Source organism: Hermetia illucens, chromosome 1 (assembly GCF_905115235.1).
Source record: "Hermetia illucens chromosome 1, iHerIll2.2.curated.20191125, whole genome shotgun sequence".
In the NCBI taxonomy this organism is placed as follows: Eukaryota; Metazoa; Arthropoda; class Insecta; order Diptera; family Stratiomyidae; genus Hermetia; species Hermetia illucens.
Window position 1 is genome coordinate 45,098,397 of NC_051849.1, and position 23,620 is coordinate 45,122,016.

General features: G+C 38.6%; 1 protein-coding gene across 2 annotated transcripts in view; it reads left to right on the forward strand.

Annotated features, from left to right (window-relative positions):
* LOC119650657 (protein kibra) overlaps positions 1–23,620 on the forward strand; it is an 82,333-nt gene that overhangs the window by 10,353 nt on the left and 48,360 nt on the right. Inside the window, exon 2 of one of the 2 annotated variants that reach the window (XM_038053597.1) lies at positions 8,596–8,604. The exons of the other annotated variant lie outside the window; for it this stretch is intronic. Within the exon in view, the coding sequence (XP_037909525.1) occupies positions 8,596–8,604 (9 nt within the window). The remainder of the gene's footprint in view (positions 1–8,595; positions 8,605–23,620) is intronic. 2 annotated transcript variants of the gene reach the window in all.

A 23,620-nucleotide genomic window follows, 5' to 3' on the forward strand; every position in this document is an offset into this window, starting at 1 on the left:
CTCGGTATTAACCCCAACACTGCGAATCCAATTAGAATGCCAGCCAGTGCACTCACTTTTCCCTTTCAAATTGTTATTGCACTTCTCTTATCCCTATTATGGGGTGGAATCACTATTTTTAAATTGATAAAAACAAAGGGCTGGGCTAATTGGATTAATGGATAAGTATGAAGCTGGTTTTTCTGATATAATTAGTATTTTCCACTCTGTTTTTTCACTTTTCAAATGCACGCGTATTTCTCGGAGTGTAAGGTGGTTATCCACAAATAAACTCCTGTTTGTCAAGTTAATGTACATATTTAAATCGTCTTCCTCATATGAGTATCTAAAATCGGCTTCGGCAAGGGATTAGAACGAAAAAATATGTAAAGCTCAATATCAGTTTTGGCTATTCACCCTGCTTAGGCTAAATAATAAATGCAATTGCAAAACTGTCATTGTAGGATTATAAAATTTCACCAAACCCGAAAAGTTTATCAGTTTTGAAGGGGTCATCCCGGGTGAAGCCCGTTTTTTCCCCTGTTTAAGGTTTTGTGTAAACATAAAACCTTATTAAAATCGGTTTACTGTCTGCCTGTTTGTCCGTCACACGCATTTTTCCCGAAGACAGCTATAGCGATTGATACCAAATTTGGTAGAAAGGTGCAAAAGGGGGGTGTAAATTTTTTTTTCATCAAATATAGTCATGTGGGGTATCAAATTAAAGGTCACGGTTAGTATTTATCGAAGGCCGTCTTAGTTTTGACATTTGTTGGAAAGTTGGGGAGTGCGGGGGGTTGAAAGTGATCATTTCTTTAACGAACTCATTCTTAGAAACTACTCAAACAAAAATCTAAAAAAAAATCAAGAGGCTGCCACTGTATGGTGCCTAGGCTCCGAAATACCCTCCATATCGATATCCCTTCAAATAAAGTTAATAATAGCGCATTACTATAATTTTTAGTAATTGGCAGGAAAACCATCCTTAAATTCATCCTAGAATCACGAAATTTTACAAATTTGGTTAAAATCGCACTATTACTGACAAAGTTATAGTAAGTCAAACCTGTTGCTTCTGTGCAATTTCAAAACTTTGAATGTCAATATCACTTGAAAATTATATTACGTGCTACATACTAACGGGGGAACTGCACACTCAAATCTCTTTATAAAAGAAATACACAAAACCTTTCATACCTGAAGCGTCTAGCTTCCGGTTTCCCGATTTGTTAAGAAATTCTTTGTGAAGAAGCACATGTAAAGCCTTGGCTTCAATTCTTATGATTTTAACGAAGTCATTCGGACCGATAAATACGCGTTTTATTACGGCCATCGACATAAACCTGACAAGTGACATTTTACCTGTATAACACTGTAATTTTCTCCGAATATCAAAAAATCACTTTGGCCATATATTCTACACTTGGATCTATTATTATTAGTTGGATCCCAGATCATCATCATCATCAACGGCGCAACAACCGGTATCCGGTCTAGGCCTGCCTTAATAAGGAACTCCAGACATCCCGGTTTTGCGCCGAGGTCCACCAATTCGATATCCCTAAAAGCTGTCTGGCGTCCTGGCCCACACCATCGCTCCATCTTAGGCAGGGTCTGCCTCGTCTTCTTTTTCTACCATAGATATTGCCCTTATAGACTTTCCGGGTGGGATCATCCTCATCCATACGGATTAAGTGACCCGCCCACCGTAACCTATTGAGCCGGATTTTATCCACAACCGGACGGTCATGGTATCGCTCATAGATTTTGTCATTGTGTAGGCTACGGAATCGTCCATCCGCATGTAGGGGGCCAAAAATTCTTCGGAGGATTCTTCTCTCGAACGCGGCCAAGAGTTCGCAATTTTTCTTGCTAAGAACCCAAGTTTCCGAGGAATACATGAGGACTGGCAAGATCATAGTCTTGTACAGTAAGAGCTTTGACCCTATGGTGAGACGTTTCGAGCGGAACAGTCTTTGTAAGCTGAAATAGGCTCTGTTGGCTGACAACAACCGTGCGCGGATTTCATCATCGTAGTTGTTATCGGTTGTGATTTTCGACCCTAGATAGGAGAAATTGTCAACGGTCTCAAAGTTGTATTCTCCTATCCTTATTCTTCTTCGTGTTTGTGTTTGACCAGTGCGGTTTGATGTTGTTGGTTGATTCGTCTTCGGTGCTGACGTTGCCACCATATATTTTGTCTTGCCTTCATTGATGTGCAGCCCAAGATCTCGCGCCGCCTGCTCGATCTGGATGAAGGCAGTTTGTACGTCTCGGGTGGTTCTTCCCATGATGTCGATATCGTCAGCATAGGCCAGCAGTTGGGTGGACTTGAAGAGGATCGTACCTCTTGCATTCACCTCAGCATCACGGATCACTTTCTCGAGGGCCAGGTTAAAGAGGACGCATGATAGCGCATCCCCTTGTCGTAGACCGTTGTTGATGTCGAATGGTCTTGAGAGTGATCCTGCTGCTTTTATCTGGCCTCGCACATTGGTCAGGGTCAGCCTAGTCAGTCTTATTAATTTCGTCGGGATACCGAATTCTCTCATGGCCGTGTACAGTTTTACCCTGGCTATGCTATCATAGGCGGCTTTAAAGTCGATGAACAGATGGTGCAACTGTTGTCCATATTCCAACAGTTTTTCCATCGCCTGCCGCAGAGAGAAAATCTGATCTGTCGCTGATTTGCCTGGAGTGAAGCCTCTTTGGTATGGGCCAATGATGTTCTGGGCGTATGGGGCTATCCGGCCTAGCAAGATAGTGGAGAATATCTTATAGATGGTACTCAGCAACGTGATACCTCTATAATTGCTGCACTGTGTGATATCTCCCTTTTTATGTATGAGACAGATAATGCCTCGTTGCCAATCGTCAGGCATTGATTCGCTGTCCCATACCTTGAGCACAAGTTGATGAACCACTTGGTGTAACTGGTCGCCTCCATATTTAACCAGTTCGGCTGTAATTCCATCGGCTCCTGGCGACTTATGATTTTTTAGCCGATGAATTGCACGGACTGTTTCTCCTAAACTTGGTGGTGGCAGTATTTGTCCGTCGTCTTCAGTTGGCGGGACCTCCAACTCGCCGATGTTCTGGTTGTTCAGTAGCTCATCAAAGTACTCAACCCATCGCTCTAATATGCCCATTCTGTCGGAAATCAGATTTCCCTCTTTGTCTCGGCAGGATGAGCATCGAGGTGTATAAGGCTTCATCCTGCTGACTTGTTGGTAAAACTTGCGCGCCTGGTGCGGTTGCTCCCTGTACTTTTCTAGTTCACAGACTTGTTGGTTCTCCCAGGCTTCCTTTTTCCATCTGTGAAGTCGCTTCTCCGCTCGACGGAGTTCGTGATAAGTCTCTGCGCGTGCCCGCGTTCTTTGAGAATGCAACATTACTCGGTATGCGGCATACTTCCGTTCCGTTGCTAGCTTACATTCATCGTCATGGATGGTTTCAGTGTTCACTCTCACCTGATTGTCAGAGGGGATTCTAGGTGGTATTGTTATTCGGGCTCGGAGCACCATGCCAACGAGAAAGTAGTCCGAGTCTATATTGGCCCCCCTATATGTTCTGACATTCATCAAGGCTGAGAGGTGGCGGCGTTCGATCAACACGTGGTCAATTTGGTTGAAAGTGGTCCCGTCTGGAGAGGCCCACGTATGTTTGTGGACCGCTTTCCGCGCAAACCAGGTACTTCCAACAACCATTTCGTGTGACCCTGCTAGTTGAATAGTCCGCAGTCCGTTATCATTTGTGTTTTCGTGTAAGCTATGGGAGCCAACGTATCGCCTGAATAGGGGCTCCTTCCCTACTTGGCTGTTAAAATCCCCAAGTATGATTTTGATATCATATCTGGGACAGGCTTCGAGGGTTCGTTCTACTGCCTCGTAGAAGGTATCCTTCTGGATCCCAGATCATCCTTGAAATAGCCGTCCACACACCGTTACAGGTGTTGAACATGTAAATAAAATCAAATGAGGTACGTCGCGTTGTTTTGTTTGTTTAAAGGTTAGTATGTAGAAATCTGTTGATCCAAAAATGTTAGTCCAATCTCCCGCAAAGTGCAAAATACCTTCATCCCCTATCTATTGTGGAGGGAGAAACTCCAGTTGAGATTTCTAATGTTATGGAACTACCAATAGTTTAAAAACGATCATATTCCTATGCATAACAATATTAGGAGCGGAAGATATTCAATTATGATTGCTGAACTTGTCGAAAAGATCGAGAATGTGGTCCGTGACGGTCGCAGATTGACGTTGGATAAACTACCTGCGATGTTTCTGTAAATCCCCGTGTCTTTGTCGCAAAAAAAATTGCAGAAACAGTCGGATTTTGCAAATTGTCTGCTAAGTGCATCCCAAATTAGCTGACAGGACAACACAGATGAAATCGAGTACAGACTGCCAAAGAATTTTTGGAGTGCTACGGACTTCATGATTTTCTCCACTTCGTTCTTAATGGAGATGGAAATTGGGTTGGCACTACACGCCTAAAACCAAAAGACAGTCTTAGCATTGGGGTCACATCTTTTCACTCTCCGCAAAAAATTCAAAACGTTAAATTCGGCCAAAAAATCGTGGTATTCATTTCTTGGCATTATATAGAGTCATTTTTGATGGAATATCTGGCTCAGGCGGAGACGATCAATGCGGCTAGATTCTACGAGAATCTTAGAAAAATTGAAATGAAATTGAGAATAAAAGGAAGGTCACAAAGGGAGGGGACTAATATCTTGAGACAATTCTTGAATTCGTTTAGACGGGGCGTTTTCTTTGCCCTATTGTTTTCAAATTATCGTTCATGAAGGTGCACATGATTGCAAAAAGGTTTCCAATGAACGAGGGTGTGAAGGCGGAGGTGGTGAAGAGGCACGAGAGAGAATTTTTTTTCAATAAATCGATCCTCATAACCATGTATTTTTTTCATGCCTACACAAATAGCGAGCTCTTACTTTTTGAACGTGCCTCGTGATTTCACATTTGAAACTTGTGTACCCAAACTTTTATGGTAAGGTTGCTTTGACCACTAACTACATAAGATTTTAATACGATGGGATATTCATGTTTCTTTTGCAGACGATATTCTCATATGAATTCACTTTTCAGTTTCCGTTATTCTCCTTTTCAAAAAGCTCGATTTTTGCCCGATGTTGTGGCAATTAACATTCTTTTTACTAGGATTCCTTAGTTATCTTTTCTAGCTTTTCCAAGTGGCGGTTAATAGTTGATTATAATGTGTTTACCCTTTCGTTATTGCTTGGCTTAAATTTTGCTGTAATATCGACTGTTGTCGTTAAAGTCGAAAGGACCTCCCGCCCTCGGTTTGATCCAGAACGGAATCCACCAAATCAATTTCCCACTATACCATCAATTATTTTTCCTTTACCTTATCTACTGTATATTTTTCCAGCTGAAACCTTAGCACGATTGGCAAGTTTGAATTTCCAAAGCATTAATTGATAAACATGCAACTTTTTTACTCTCCACTTCCAAGGGTTAGGAAAGACTTTCCGACATAATGTGTATCACATAAAACGGTCAATAAAAGATTAACTGAATTACTATTTGTATGTGAAAACACAAAGTTATTACCCGTTTAATTCATAACGAGTAGAAACAAATAACGGATACATAATAGGTTGCATCGGAAGTTGCTTATGATTCGATCTAATACATATGTCAAATATGACAGCTCTGCGGAAGTTCAAACCTTACGGCCTGATCAGAACTGGGTGGGATTACAAATTGCTAGTATACAGCCAGTAACAGACGACAACGAGATCCGTCCTCTGCGCCCACCGCCACGTCAATTTTTTGGCCTGCCGCATATACATTAAAGGTGGCCGAAACTAACACAGGGAGCTCAAGCACTGGGACCGTTTTACAGACGGTTTCGGCAACTTGCCATCAGAATTGGTATCATTATGATGTTGATCTTATCATAGCCAACGGTGGATTTAATAGAGTGTCAAAACAAATTATCCTTCAGTGTAGCAATGAAAATTCCCAGCAATTTAGTTCAAAATCCAGCTTGTGGTGTAATCAATGACAAGTTGGTAACCGAAAGCTCGACGCTTCAGGTATAAAAGGTTTTGTTATTTTTTATGTTTGTTTATTTGGCTACACGATGTATACATGTTGAATATGCCCGTTATACAAGTCGAATTGGTACTGACATTATTATTATTATTAATTCGTTGCGAAAGGGGCAACTTTGATCTACTAAAACTTCGTTAATAATAGCGAAATTCTCACCAAAGTTTTTAGTATGATGCTTCCTATTAAAGTCTATCTTTTACGAATCTAGGATGACTCCTTTTTGCAGTCAATGTCACACCTAACATCTGCTTCGAAAAGTACTAATTGAGACCATCCATTTGGTGCGCTAAACGGCTATATTCCGCGAAAAAAATGTACATCCCTCCATTTGCATGTACAATAATGTTACTGGATTCACGGAGATTTGCAGTTCCTACCTTTCCACCAAATTTCATATCAATAGGAGTAATCATCTCTGAGGAAATGGGTGTAACATATAAACTGTTGTTCAACAAACGACAATTTCGAAACAATAAGTTTGACCATGTGCTACACAAACTACACTACTTTGCGGCAGCATCTAGTGCGTTTCACAATTGGCGTTCTTTAATTTAGTGCAGTGTCGTCCGCCTTGGAAACAAAAATATTTCGTTGGACAAGTGGCGTAACACTTCTTGATCACATCCGAAATAAAGGTTTTCGTGTTCGATATGGAGTTCTACCGATTGTGGAAAGATCGCGAAAGAGGCGTCTTCAATGTCATGGACATGTAATTCGTGCTACTGAGAATTCACTTGCCAAGATTGGTTTGAACATCGAAGTCGATGGGAAACGACAAAAAGCCTGGATGGTGATTTGAAAGCTTCGCGTCTGCATCCAGATTAGGTTTGACGGACAAAGGGCTGAAGAAAAAGAAGGCCTTTTCGATGGCAGGGAGCACGTAGATGTTCGCCCAATTGTCTCTCTGATTAGAACTAACTCGCTAAAATAGGTTTGAGCATCTCAGTCAATGGGAAATGACCAAAATTCCGATCAAAACAACCAAGACTTGATACGCTTGATGGTGATTTGAAAACTGCTCGACTCAACCCACCGACCCAAAACGTTCAAGAAGAGCCGACCCTATATTGAACGGGACAAAAGCTATAGAAGAAGAAAGGATAAAAGATAAATTGTTCAATTTTTCAATTTTTTTTGCATAATTTTTTGTCTGGTGGCCCCGAATTTTCCTATGCTCTTAGCGGTACTCAGAAGCCTTTTTCTGCTTCCTCAGAAAAAAAAAACTTATATATGAAACAATATTTTAATAAGGAAATAATAGAAAATATATTTTAAAAATTTAACCTAATCTCTTTAGCTAAATTAAGAGAAGCATTCATTAAGTCATTAGAAAACCCAGTAGATTTCGGTCAAGGCATCAGACGGTTTTTTTTTTTAGCAAGTGTCATTTCTCATTGAACCAAAGTGTGCAAAATAGTTGAAGCTACAGGTGTATCACCGTGTACTACATTTTCGATTTTGCACGAAAAGTTGGGTGTGAAAAAAAGGTTGGCGTTTGCTCTCAATATAGTCAATATAGGATAAATGCTATTGTCTGGTTGAAGCTGAGGCGTTTTGGTACTTTTTCATGGCTATCCTCATGAGTTTCTGCGTCGACATATTACTATCGATGAAACTTCGATACACCATTACACTTCAGAGGCAAAGAAACAGTTAAAGTATTGAATTTTTAAAGGGGAAGGCATGATTGGTGAAATCGGTCGACAAGGTTGTGTCCGCAGTTTTCTAGGATGCGCGTGGAATGATCCATACAGGTTACTCGGAAATAGGAAGCACTAACTGGAATAAACTTTATTAATTGGGAAAGGAAAAGCTTCCCTTGCATCAAGACAATGTGCAGGTGCATACCTGTTCAATCCACCGCCTTCATCGGAGTTGACTACAAGCGATTTTTCTATTATTTCCGAACTCAAAAAAAAAAATGGATCAGCGAAAAACGGTTAACGTCGGACGAGGAAATCATCGACAAAGCAAACGTCTGGAAAAATATGTAGATCTGAAAGGAGATTATGTCGAAAAATAAAAAAATATCTCATAAATTATTTTTTTTTCTCTTCTTTAAAGGACTTGAACGACCTTTGCAATCTGAGATTTAACATTAACATTGCTTAATTTATGTATGTTGATGTGGGCCTCATTTATTTTTAAACCGCATCTGGAGTAAGGTGTTTTGTGAATTCTTTCCATTAGCTAACCTTTTGACTTATAGGTCATGGGAGTCCTGGGATGAGATCTTACTATATTTCCACAGTAACCTGAGTTTTATTGGGGTTAAACAATCACAGCTGTTGGGTGATACGAATCCTTTACACCTATTGTTCATTTTAAAGTCCTTCCTTTCAAACTCTTTGTCGGAAAATTCTATCCTCGGAATATGTTGGCAAATTCCCCCAACGTCGAACATGATCCGTGTCTCAGATGATATTCCTCTTATATACTCTATTTTATCTATGATTTCTCATCGCTTTTTAGTAGAACTTTGCTGACTGCTTTCCTTTTCTTTCTTTTTTAATAGAATTCTTAGGTAGGACCATGTTTGCAACGAAGTTACTTGACGATTAAAAAAACTACATTTTTGTTACAAGCCAATTATGACAAATTACCGGACCTTTCGTTCTATGGAAATAATGAGGTTTTGTAATCTAAATTTTCTCAAGTATAGTAAGTATTAATTTTATCATTTATGGTTTCGTCCGGGGCAGAAGCAATTCATTAGGTGCTGCATAACCTCTTTTGGGAGCATTGCGAAAGAAAGTGGCAACAGATCGAAATCCAAATTAAAACCGTCTGTACTTTGAGCTCAAGCCAGGCTAAAGCTCCCCATCCCCCAGCGCCAAGGTGGCTTATTCATGCAGAGGTTTAAGGGAACTTACGCCTCATCCGTTGGTTTACACATTTGTCCAATAACAGCATGGGTTTATTGTTTAAATCTTAGTAAAGGAATTTGTTCTAATTAATTTGTAATCATGTATATGAGGGAGACAATGAAGCCATTTGTTAAAACGCTGATCAAGCAGCACTCCTACTTAGAATAAAGTATTTGTCACCCTTCCGTTGAAAATACTTACCTGCTGAATACCGGGCAACAGGATATCAAAGCAACACATTTTTTTTCACTGCTTATATTTCGCATGTGTTTAAAAATAAAAATAACACAGATGTGTTCAATTTTCCGTGAAATTTTTAAACTGAATTTAGCTTTTTATTGCCTAGCATTCGTCATCGTCCGATAGATTTTTCAAGCAGATCTATATGTGTAATCAAAACTATGTAGAAGAAAGTACCATGTGAAATGGTGCAATCTACACAAGCAATAGATCAATGCAGACATAAAAATCCGTGTGAAAAATTCACTTGGTATTCCATTTTTAATCCACATGGTTAATTTGCGCCGATGTATCTTCCAGATAGAGATCTCCAAAAATATGCCTGGTCAACATTTTGACGGTCAAATACCATCACAAATAATCATGCTATCAAGACCAGAAAAATACCAATCTTTCTATAGATTGGATCACTATCTACCATAAAATCGTCACATTTTATGTTTTCAATATTTTGAAAAATGAAAGATATTAAAAAGAAATAAGATTGTCTCTTTTGGAGCTCTCTTCCAAAGTATCTGTGTTGCTGTATATTAACGGAATTTCACATAAACGTTATCTGAAACCAACTCAGCCACAATCTCTGACTCCCTCAGTCCCTCTTTTTATATTTGCTCGAACTCTGCTTTACACTGGAGCTTTGTACATATATGATAATAGGCAATGGAATGCGAACAAGATAAAGACCAGAAAAAATGTTGTTAACTTTTGCGTCATCGAAAAACATGTCATTTCTTTTATTCGAAAATTATATGAGTAAATCTGCGATGCGTGTATTTGTGTCTTGATTACAGGGTGTTATTACTTTGGCTAAACTATATATTCTATATCTACGCCTGTTTTCTTCGTTCGTACTGGCAATATACATTTGGGTAGTACAAACATTGCAATTGTAAACTAATAAATCTAAAATTAAAAAAGAGAAAAAGAAGTACAAAAAGAATACTAGTGTACTCAAATAAGGCCGAATATAAAGTGCGAATTTTCCGTCCATATATCGAAATATTCTTCAAAACCCTGTACCACTGCTATAATGTTGTGACTATCTGGTATAGTTACCTTCAAGGCGGATTGAATTATAGTTAGTGAAGGCGTTCAGGGGGACAGTAAAAGATCCAACTTATGTTCTTCCCGCACTTAAGTCTGTCAAAACTTTCATTCTATCTTACATTGTTTACATTGCGCGTTTTTTAGCAAATATCCTTGAATGTTGTTTGCATGGTCTTTGAAGATAAGTCTGATAATATTCTTTTGTACAATGATAAGAACAAACGAATATTTCATCATTTCCTAGAGAATTTGAATTTATTGTCTCCTTATTTAATTAGTTTCTCTTTCATAGGAATGTCGGGGCAAATGTTAATATTATTTCATTTTTAATTGTATAAGATGTCATTGGGTTTTTCAACTTAAATATGTTTTTGAAAGCGAATAATTGTTGGCGGGAGTATCGTGGCTGTAGAGAAGATTGACACAATATTTCTTTTCCTTATATCGCGTTATTCCACTTGACATTGCCATGTTGAAAATGACACTATATTAGCGATCTAGATTTGTATCTCTCACCTTCTAACGATACAGTAAAGCAAATCATCAAAATCTCTTAAAAAAGTCCTTTCCTTTGGGGTCAGAAGTATTCGATTTTTAGCATCTGGTTTGATCAGAAGCCCTCTTTTAAAAGTTTGCCTCAAATTGGGGAAAATAATGCTTAATATTAGGTTGTTGCAGATGAAATATCGGATTTTGTGGTAAAATTTCAAACAACTTTAACTCTTATGAAAATAAATTTTATTAGTCAAAATATGCACCAACAGATTTCGCCCACTTCTCCCCCACGAGATACAAAAGCATTTATGTCAATTTCGTAGAAGTCCGTCTTTCTATTGTGAAGAAATCCCTAGAATGCAATTTTGATAACTTTATTGCTAAATTGTTTTTCCGCCAAAAAGTGATCCAAATGCTTAAAAAAATGGTCGTCATTTGGCTAGAGGTCGGGTGAATATGGCGAATGAGGCAGGGTCTCATACTGCAATTCTTTTAATTTTCCGGTCGTTATTCTGGATACATGAGGTCGTGCGTTGTCATGAAGCATTATCATTCCTCTGTTGTGCCATCTAGGCCATTAAATACGCAATTTCCGATGCATTTCATTGAGTTGGCCACAGTACTTCTCTGCAGTAATCGTTTCACCACGTTACAAAAACGAATTGTGGATAACTCCGGTTGCAGACCACCAAATAGTCATCATTACGTTCTTCAGATAAAGGCTCGGTTTTGACTTTTGTTTTGGAGCCTCGCCGATAGCTATCCATTGTGCTGATGTCCTACAACGACTGTCGTACAATATTCACTTTTCGTCACATGTCTATTCTGTATAGAATCTGTATATCTATTACGGGAGGGCAGAGAACTGATAATTTCCATACGCGTTTCATACGCAACCCAATTATCAAGCTTCTTCACCCTTCCAAGCTGCTGCAAGTAGCGGGAAATTGTCGAATAGTGTACGCTCAATTTCTCTGCAATATCTCTTACAGAGATGCATATGTGTCAGATGGTCCGGGATGCCCTCGTAGCTCACTTTGGCAGCTCATGACGCCCGATCGAAACTTTTCGAACCATCGCTGTATGATGCGTTCGTTTACCGTATCAGCTCTAAATGCCCTGCAAATGTTTCTGGTATCTTCCGTTGCGTTGTGACCAAGTTTAAACTCATAAAGGAAAAGTAGGCGTTTTCACATGTTTCCCTGTTTTTTCTTTTTTTATTTCTCTACAAATACAGTGACGTTTAAAACTGAAATCACACCTTAACCAAATGTAGGACTGTTTATACTCTATTATTCAACATCAGGGCCACCTGGTGGCAACTGACTTCATTGTGAAATCCGAGATTCCATCTGCAACAACCTAATATTTTATCTGCACGTATACTAGATCATACCCCCATTGAAATTTTCTTTGTTAATAAACCTAAATTAACACTTATTCTGTTGCCTTAATCTGGGTTTCTTACATCCTTTGAAGGTCTGTAGCCAGGTACAGTAGATAAAGAAGTACCTAATTCTGTTTAAATTACAATTCCTTTGCTAATACCCATTAAATCTAGCAATCATGGAAGTCTCCCCTATATACATTGCATATTAGCTGCTGCTGAAGAATCAATTTTTAACTACAATTTGTGACATATATGAAGTCGTAATGCTTCGTCATGTCTTCCGCGAATTATGCATATCAAGAAATGGGAAACTACCATTATCAATGGTTCTCGTCATACATTTGAAATTCTGATGGCAATCAATTACATAGTTCAGACATTTTATCAACGCTGCTCTGCCGTTCTGCCAAATTATGAACATGTCATTGACACATCGGAAATAATATTTCGGGTTTTTATCGAAATTTTATGGTGAGGAATTTCCCTTTCTATAAAATTTCCAAAATTTGAGTACTTTCATTGAGGCATCCCAAAATTTGCTCAAAATCAGGAGACCCATTACAACAAAAAAATACGAAAAACTGTGCAAACCGGAAAAGATATGAGTTAAAGTTTAATAAGTATTCATACCATTTCCTCGAAAATTGAAAGGTGATCTTAGAAATTGGCTTGTCAATCGAAACAAAGCTGTTTTAAGTTGAAGTAGGTTCCTCAATTTTTCAGGGATATACTGCTCTGACCAAAAAATAGAAAATTTTTTTTAATAAAACAAGAACGGTTTATTTTTTCTTCCAAATTTATTTCGTCGCATTCAAAGTAATCTGCTCCGGATGCCATGCACTTATGCCAAAATTTTTTTCAGTTCTCGAAACAGTTGCTAAAATCGATTTACTGAATCGCCTTTAGGGCCTTCTCCGGTGCGGCTTGAATTTCCTCAATCGGGTCTAGTTGGTCCTTCAAAAACGATTGAATTGAGCCAAATGATACGTTAATGATGTCAACAAGGTCTCTAATTGATAACGATTTTTTAGCACTTAATCCTTGATTTGGTTGACGTGGTTCTCGTCGATAGACGTAAAAGGACGACTAAGACGCTCATCGTCCTCAACACGTTCTCTGTCTTCTTTGAACAATTTGCACCAATCAAAAACACGCTCACGACAAAACATCACCAAATGTTTTTTTCAAAATATCCAATGATTGTGTAGCTGAAAAACCATTTTTAAAACAAAATTTTATGCGACTCCTGTAAAAATCGAAAAATGTTATTAGGCTGAAAACACGCGTGCCTCATTAACCGCTGATGCTATGGTCTCAAAATATAGAGCGGCTCGATATTACATGTGCGGCTTCTTCATACTGATTTAGATCTGACTGACTAAAGTCGTGCCTGGGGTTCGCTCCATATATCACAACGGTTGCCCGCTCTTCTGTCTTAGATCCATCTGTGATCCCCAATATGTAGTTCCTCCGATGCTTACCATTTAATTGATTCCTCACTTACGATGGTCTTCATTTCGGAATCTAAGCAGTATTTGAGTGAGGTAAATCCATTAGTTTCTTTGCTGTGAACATCCCACCGCCTTCTTCTTACTACTGTGATGTCGAGCGTTGGATAGCGACTTTTGAGAGTGTAAATCGCTTTGTAACCAAAAAAGGTAGCATCATTCTCATTTTGGTTCAATTGCATCAATTTTCCTGTTTCGATGGTAAGCGCTGAATAGAAAACCATATCAAGCCAGTTGATGTGGAGATGCCACCAGTTGCTGAAACATCTCGCCTAAGTGCAACATAGCCACATGGAGAAATTGGGATTTCTGTTTACAGACGAAAATCTTTATGAAAAAGCCCGGGGTCACCCCCTAAAAAGGGGGATATAAAAGCCCCCAAGGGCTTTTAACGGGACGTTGTCCTTTAAACAAAGACATGAAAAAATTGGCATGCTGGTGTCGATTTCATGTAGCCTGTAGCGAATGTGAAGAAGAGTAGCACGTGGCTTTTCATATTCAGTTGTCCGGCCTACTTAAACCTTAGACGAAGATGCCTCATTGAAGAATCTGTACACTGTCTGCCTCTGAATGATGTTATCAGATTTTCAAAAGCCTGCGAACAATTCGGCCGGGGGGTTGTTGAGCAGGCAATTTTATTGGACAATAGAATGGGCCTAATGAAACGGCTGCTCTTTGTGGAGCATAGGGCAGTCACACAGTCTCTTCATTATTATTGTTATTTTGTCCCATTTTTTAAGGTTTTGTGTAAACACAAAACCTTATTAAAATCGGTTTACTGTCTGTCTGTCTGTCTGTCCGTCCGTCACACGCATTTTTCTCGGAGACGGTTATAGCGATTCAGACCAAATTTGGTAGAAAGGTGGGAACTGTGAACGCTCACGCATACAATGAATTACATCCTTTTACGTCGAATTTAAGGGGGGTCCCCATACATGCAAAAGGGGGGTGTAAAATTTTTTTTCATCAAATATAGTCATGTGGGGTATCAAATTAAAGGTCTCAATTAGTACTTTTCAAAGCCGATCTTAGTTTTGAGATTCGTTGGATGGGTGGGGAGCGCGGGGGGTTGAAAGTGATCACTTCTTTAAGGGGGCCATTCTCAGAAACTACCAAACCGAAAAATCTGAAAAAAATCAGGAGGCTGCCACTATATGGTGCCTGGGCTCCGAAATACCTTCCATGCCGATATCTGTTTAAATAAAGTTAATAATAGTATATTACTACAATTTTTTTGTAATTGTTTAGAAAGTTCATCGTAGTACCATGAAATTCTGCAGTGATATAGGCTATAGTATAGAGCATGATCTTACCAAGTTTGGTAGAAATCGCACTATTACTAACGAAGTTATAATACTTCAAATTTGTTGCTTCTTTGAAAATTGAAGACTATGAATGTCAATATCACCCGAAAGTGGATACTCTCACATAATATATGGATATATTACGTGCTACGTACTAAGAAATACACAAAACCTTTCGTACCTGAAGCGTCCAGCTTCCGGTTTCCCGACTTGTTTTCAATGAGGCTACGATTCCATTATCATTACATCTAATGCTCTGCAAATGATAAGCCTACAACAGTGGAACAACACAAAGATGAACATAAAGATCTATGACGATCGGGATTCGAGCCCGGGGTGACGAGGTCAACAACCTAATGCTCAACAATCTCAGCCATTGCCCTGTCAGTAGTAACGAAAACTCTCTGATAAAATTAATGTTAAATCTGAGTTTCCAAAACATAACATCTAATAGGAATGCAGGTAAATTTAAGGAAGACAGAAATAATTTAATTTTCTTCGAAGACGTATTTAGTTCTTAACAATGAGAATGATGTCATCTGTGACCAAACCTTAGATATTCGATGATAACGTTGGGTTACATTTTCTGAAAAGTTAAATATCACCAATCGTTTTGAATTAAGTTTGGATTTCATTAGCAATTCCATCCGATTTGGATCAAGGCGTGTTAAAATTAATTTGGGTACTCTGTGAAATTAATTAAAATAAATTAATGTGCTGCGAGGTTATATATATTCGTCCTAGATTCATATATGGCAGAACCATTACAAAGTTTATTTATTGTAATCTTATATCTTTTGTGGTCGCATTAAACAATCAAATTTTATATCTGCCATCGGTAAAATGTGGGCAGGCAATCCAAGGGTTATTAACCGCAATTTTCCCATCAAAGACTAGAATACAAAGCCCTTTATGCTACTACACACTTAGGCACATTCTACGTTTTGCACATGCATATGCATACATATATGGATGCATATTCATACATACCTCTAATAATATCTTGCATTACGTTTACCAATAGTCGTTGTTTTTGTACATTAGCTGTTGTTTTAGAATTTTTTGTCTTGTTGTTGTCTTATCTAAAGATTCTTTACTTTCATTTGCTATATTTACATTATCTTTCTATCGTCCGACCGCCATGTAAAGATACTCAAGATGGAAAGATTTTTTTTTGTGAAACGACTAGAACAGGAAAAGATGAAAAAATGTAAATAACTGACACGCTACTGCATACAAGATGTGTGCATAATGCAGTAAATAATTCTCCACATTTTTCTCTTGTGTCTATGTTCAAAGTGCCTTTGTTTTCCGTGTAATGATATGTGAGAAAAATTCCGAGTTATACACCTGTCATCCGTGGAAAGATCGTGGCACCGTAGAAATAATATACTTCCCTTCATTTAATGTGTTCTGATTGAAATCAGTAGGGACAAGTTGGAGTTAAATTTCCAAAGAAGGTTTCTCCAAAGGCCATTAGGTTTTGAATCCTATTATGACTTTAAGTAGACGATCTCTATTATTTTTTTGGAGATTTTAGAATTTTTTTCCATTCAGTTCAATGAATGAAGACCTCATTGCATACATTTCAATAAAATAAGGGCTAAAAGAATATAATGGGATTTTTGTCTTTATTTTATATATAAAATTGTTGTAGCCTACACCTATAATTCGGTAGGTTTTATCCCGGCACTGCTCAAAATAGATTTCGCCATCAATCAGAATGGTTTTCTCTCCTGGGATATGCGGAGAAGTTAAAAGAAAAGAAAAACCGCAAAACTATAACCTATAAGTCAGTGGTTGTGATGGAGGGGAGTGCATTATTTGGTTCACACCTCTAAGTACGAAGGCAGATTTTATCTAATCCAAATCTTAAAGCCACGTCCAGTTCGCCATGCCAGTTACACCGGCACAGCAATTGTCAAAAATATTCACCAGTGATAAAAATGCCCATAAAATGCTCGCTTACAGCCCAAACAAATCTGGAATCCTCACTCATTCATTCGATCATCGGCCGCCTGAACAGTCAAAATTGACAGATCAACTGCATTCCATCCACATTACGACCGCCAGTTAAATGCGAACCCTTCAAGTTCAACTGAACGTGGATGGCGGGCTAAACAGCAGAGGGTTTCGTTCACCCAGGCAATCAATGTGAAAAAGCCATATCAATCGACAACAAGTCGGGATACCAGAAGTTGGATGCTTCGAGTATAAAGGTTTTGTCTTCATCTTTCAACTGGAACGGCCGATTTCAACAAGCCCCGCTGGAGGCAAATTTTTCACCAGCAAAATCATTCGCCTTGCTTAGTGCGACGTCCGCACACTGTCCTAACTAAATTCCCCGAGTTTTTAGCGAGTTACTAACATATCGTAAGTAATTCCCTGACAATCCCAATAAATACGTAGGAAAACTTTCTTGGCTGTCAATCCTGGTTTGGTCACCGCTTATGCCACCTCACATTGATTCGTTAAAATAATCCAATGATCCAATTTTAGTCACCAGTCAGCATCCGTTTCAGAAATCAGTCAATTCTGTTACGGTTCAGCATCTATTCGCAGATGAAAATCCACTCCACGAGGTTTTTTGACGTTCATTCGTGTTGCTGCCATATGTCGAGCTTCTCTTTGAATCCGGTCTTATTCAAATGGTTGATACACAAACGATTTTTTATGCGATTTTCAGCACCTGGGCAATGGAAACAGTACTTACATGACAATCGTACTTGCCGATTTCCATGATTCTATAGAGCATTTTGACAATTGGCTTTTCAGAACTTGGTGCATTTTCACTTAAAATTAATGAAACGGAATCAACGAAGCAAAAATTGCGCGTAATTGTTTATCACAATACATAAATACCATCTCGATTGCGTTTTCACTCGATAGATAGAAATTCAAAATATATTGGTTCCCATCTTTAACGTGCACTCGAACAAAATTGAATTAATCAATCATAAAACTGTCACGGAATTAAGGGGGTCATCCCGTGTGTCGGGTTGGAGAAATCGATTTTTTTTTTTTGCATGAATTGTATCTATATATAGTGGAGAATATGTGGGCAAAGGGATTTTCCGATATTCCGAGTCCTTCAGAAATTACAGGGTTAAACAGGTAAGGAGTTTGCAGCCGCGGCTAGAGTACTCGATGAGAAAGAGCATCGAATCTTTTTTTACCGGTTAGTTTTTTACCTGAGCCTTAGAAATTCGAACACAGGTATGAATATGAAAAGGTGGAAACCAATCAATTGTCTAAACTTATTTGCTGTGTGGAATAAAAAGGATAATCCAGTCTAGAGTGAGCACTGAAAGGCGTTCAAGTTATACTCAGTTATATTTTGTTGTAAGTATTGTGCTGTTTGTGTGTTCAGTGATTTTTTTAAATGGATCGTACGAGGGGAGATTGCTTTACCATTCAACGTCATGCTCGCACTGAAAAACGAGTATTTCATGGGAATCGATACTTATCAGAGAAGAAAAAGGACTTCGCATCAACATTAGCAAAGTAACTTTTAGCAAGCATGAACATGGATGTTCGAATTGCGACAAGTTTTGTATATTGTATATTGGATTTTCCTGGAGTTTTCTCCGGTAATTCTGCAAATTTCTGCAAATAATAAAATATACATAGTAGTAAAAAAGGAATGGGTAGGACATGTCGAGAAAAGAATGGGAACAATGAGTCATTAAATGCATTGATCTGGACTTTCGCTCCTAAACACCCTCATTCTGGGGCCAAGGATGTAGAAATAGTCACTTTTCTGGCTGTAATTATTTTCAATGAAGGACTCAATGGCATTCTCAAAATCTTAGTGACAATGGAATGTCAAGTTGGTCACATATGTCAGGTTTATGTAGACCGCCGTAAAAAAGCACGAATTTGGCGGTGCGAACGACGATCGACTGACCTCTCTAAAAGACCCAGAATTGAAACCAGAGAGCAACAATCAGCCTTACAAGACTTATTTGAAGAAACGGAGGGTACTCTCTGTGGATCAGTTATAGCAGATTAATGCTGAGTTAAAATTTTACTGTTGGTAATGACATTTAAATTTTCAAATGCGTTTTTCTCGAAACTGCATCTTGAAAATCGGCTGCCACCATAGCTCAAAATCTATCCAACCAAATTCTTTGAAATTTTCACGACTTCTTTAATACATATTTCTACGGTCCGCAAACTAGGATAATTGCAATCGGACGGGTAGTTTTTTTTTAATTCATAAAAAAAGCCGTAAAAAAACACCAAAATACAAAAAATTAAGTTTAAAAGCCCACCAAAAATTTACCTTTTAATATTTTCTAATTATCCTAGTTTGCGGACCGTAGAATATTGTCCACATTAAAACGCCGTTTAGTTTTTTTTCTTCAGATGAACACAGCGCCCTCCAGCGTGGCAGCAGAAAAACACCTTTTTTTGGAGATGGGTGCATAAATTGACACGTATTCCAAAAACTAGCTATGATATCAAGCTGAAAAATTTATCACATATACTAGAGATATTAATAAACATATGGTGAAAAAATCACGTTTCTACCTTTATCCAGCATAATTTTTCAAAAACAGGCAAAAAAAAACGGCCTTCACACGGGATGACCCCCTTAAAGCATGAAATGTCTTCTTTTCAAAGCCAGTATAACCCGATCGAATGTACACAACTCGATAGACAGATGACTAAAGCCACCCACTGGAAAAATAATAGATTTCCTTTTACTACACCTAATATTTGGTATCAGTAGATTGTGGTATGAATATGCTGTTGAGTTCGATAGGGAGCAGGGGTATGTCTACTTATTCAACGGAAAAATGGCATGATTTCACCCATTGACTAGAGAATAAAAGTGCTGGTTTTTGTTCAGCAATTTCCCGATGAACCTAAGGATCCTCATTAAGATTAGACATTTGAAGCCCAAGAGTTTCTTTCAATGGACCAAACATGTCAGTCGCAAGTTGATAAATATTGGTTATATGATGGGTGTTCTAGTTGATCCCAGTGAAGTGAGGCGGTTTTTCATTGTCATAAAGGAGGTTAGCGCTTCCGATTGGGAAACCCCTCTTTTACTAATTCATTATTGATTCAGCTCTAATTTTGTCCAGCAATTTACAAAAATAAACATATTTGATTGTTCGGCGTTTGTGGAGGAAATCAACTAAAAGGATGTCTTTGAAATTCCAAAACACGGTGGCACGAATTTTTCCTTCGAGCTATCGCGTTTTCGCCTTTATTGGTCTAGCCTCTTGCTTTAGACGCCACTCTTTGCTCGTTTTTTTAGGTTTATAGCAACGAAACCCATGTCTCATCAAAAGTGACAACTGAGACTGAGAAAACCATCTTCTCCAGGGTCCAATAACCTCTGGAAAAATTCCAAACATGCGTTTTCTATCAGGAGAAAGAAGCGGAGCAATCCATCGTACTAAGGGCTTTGAGAATCCAAGTTCCTCTCTGATGAGAGAGAGAAGAAGCAACTTCTTCGACGTTGAGGCGCCGGTCTTCCTCCCAAAGCGCCCTAACTGCACGGATGTTTTCGTCTGTGATGGAAGTTCGAGGACACCAATGGTGACTCTGATTTTCGACCATTTCGCACCCTTCAAAAAAACATTTATGTCACTCGTATACGCGGGTTTTAGAGAGTATTTCAACTTCAAATTGCACCTGTAAAATTGTGAACATTTCTGAAGGTTTAATTTCTTTACTTTATAATAATCCGTTGCGCAACAGAAGTAGGAACCCATTGCTCACTCATAGATCTGGTATCAAGTGAACAGGAATAATATTGGCAGTGGAGTAGGAAGGTCCAGACGGAATTAATGTGAAAAATTCAGAGCCTTCCGACCCTCTAATAACCGTTGATAGCGAAATTCCCGTTTATGTAATATTTGAATGATCCTCGTACCGTTGGAATAAAACCACAAAGTTGCTTGTAATTTTTTCGATTAAACTATGAACTATTTCCTCGATGGCTTCATGTTTACCCCTACCGAAGATGAGGACAATATTCCCTGTGACGCTGAAATAGAGCGACCACTTCATTGCTGGCTATGCTATGTAGACAGTGTGGTGGAGGTACTGTTTCTCATTTAAGGGATATTGGCAATCATGTTCGCATTTAAACATTGTTGAAGTTCTGAAAGTGGGACGGAAGAGATGGGTTCATGAGTCTGTACGAGACCATCGGACAATAGAAAAACTTTCATATGCCGTTGCTGTTGACTATGTGTGTTAGGTGGGCTATAGCAGATGGGAGAACTATTTGGTCATTTTGTCTGTAATCAAGTGAAAGCCAGGCATTTTAAAATCAATACATTATCGTAGCCTTTGAGAGACGTGAGAGACTTTAAACTTAATGAGATTGATTACCTCGTGGGGAGTAGCTCAGTAATAATCGGTTATCTCTGTCTAGAGTACGTTTCATCGGTATTAGACAAAGAGCGGGAAGGAGATAGCAGTGTAACAATTATAGAAGTATCAGGTTGTTAAGTACCAGCTATAAGATATTATTTGTTATTTTGCTGGGTCGAATAGCGCTATTTGCTCTGGGCAAATCGGTTCACATCGAAGATACTTCACACGATACAAATTAGCTACAAATCACATTTTCGCTCTAAGGGAGTCGAAGGAAAAACTGTTGGAATATGGCCATCCGTTGCACCATCTTTTGATCAACTTTAACTTCCTATATGATAAGAGCAATTTCTACAGTACAAAACAACAATCTTGCCAGTCCTCATGTATTCCTTGGTGATTTGTATTTTTAGCAAGCAACATTATCAGGTTTTACCCGCGTTAGGAAGGGGATTTCTTCGAAGAATTTGTTATCCCCTGCAAGAGGAGGATGGTCTATTCCTTAGCCAAAACAATATTGCGACCATTTGTTTGTGGATAAAGTCCCTGCTTTATAGGTTCTCGTAGTCGGTTCATCTAAGTCAGACTGATTAAGACGGTCCAGCCCGGAAAGTCTATAGAAGTAATATCTATGGTAAAAGACGATGTAGCAGACTCTGCCTCCGATGGAGGGAGTATCGGACTGATGAACCTCGGCACAAAGCACCGGGATATTTGGAGTTTTGAATTGAGGCGGGTTTAGACAACGCACCGTTCGTTGCGCTGTTGATGATGACGATATTGCTTATTACACCAATTCAATGGGGGCCTTGAAGTTTCCACCAATCTGATGGTCAATATTTCCGGTAAAGGCTCCTGGAGGCGATACTCATTTCATTATGTTCTGCTACCACGGCAGACCACTTCTTGCCTACATATGCATTCAACCTGGAGCACTTTGCGATCAGCGATTTGACGATGGGCTCCCGATAAGTTTGCCACTTCTTGTACGAAATGTCATGTTTTCAAAACTGTAAAAGATACGAAGAGTAGCTAGGCAAATACTATCTAGTGTTTTTCATTTTTCAATTGAATAAAGGTTGCTTGAATTTACGATTTGATCCAGCAATATCAATCCATACCATCCACCAAAAACAATATGAATTTGAATTATATGATTATATCCCCATTCAAAGTTCACTGACGTTTATCGTTTTAGGAACTTGTTTGACATGTTATTGGGTTTTCTTTTGTTTCCGGGCACAATAAGTATGTATTCCGGGTGTGAAAGTGGAAGATCACTTTGGCATATTGATGAAGTATCATTCAGGATTGACCGTTCTACGATGGTCGTAGCAACGAACCCCGTTTGTACTTATTTCATTTTCGAACATTGCTTTTTCAACTGCCATTTACTCCCGGTCTCATACACATGATTCCAAGATTTGTTGTCTGTATATATGCTGTTCACGATTTTTGGTGATCCATGTGTTTTTGTGTGTATCGTGTCTTTTTTATCAATTGGTATTTTGAGCGATTGTTAAATTATGCTAGCACACATCATCAACCATTTTCTGATACAACAAACGATTTCGGATGGCCTTCGTTAATTCGTTCGTGAGTAAATGACGGTCACTATTGAATTTACCAAATCAGGGCTTTACATTGGTGTTAGATGTTGCTTTACCACCAAAAGTCCAAATGAATTCTTAGATACGCTATTAAGATAATCCATATCCAAAGTCATAGTAAATCATCACACGATAGCTTTCAAAAGTAATTCCTTTTATTGATTGATATGAAACTTATATATTTTGGCACTATAAATAACGAATACCGCCCTTATAAAAATGTCCTGAGTTTGTGTACCATTTGAAATGTGAACACATGATGGATATGCAAGGCGAAATTCACCAACTGTGGCTTTGTGTTTCCAAAACGTCATTTCTGGCCCCGTGACCAGCACTCCTAGCAGCATTTTCTTGAGCTTAATTCAGCTTGAGGCTGTGATTTCCGTATAGACCTTACTCTGACGCAAATGTATACTATCTCCGCATTACTTTTTTTTTATTTTATTTCCCCCAGCACTGATAAGTATGAAAATAAGCAACCGTCATGACACGGTTAAGTGGCTGGAATTTGTCAACTATCAAGAATTTTTCCGGGGAATGAGATAAAATTGATTGATGTTTTACAAATCCTAACTTGAACTTTTAGCTTTGATTTTATCACAATTATTGAATCTGGTTTTGTTTTTATTTTCTATTTTTGTCTGTCATTAGTTATTCGATCTTTCTCCAATTATTAAGTGACCGTGGACTGCTTTATATGCAGTCAATGGCGGAAGCATATTTTCCAGCAAAGCTCTGAA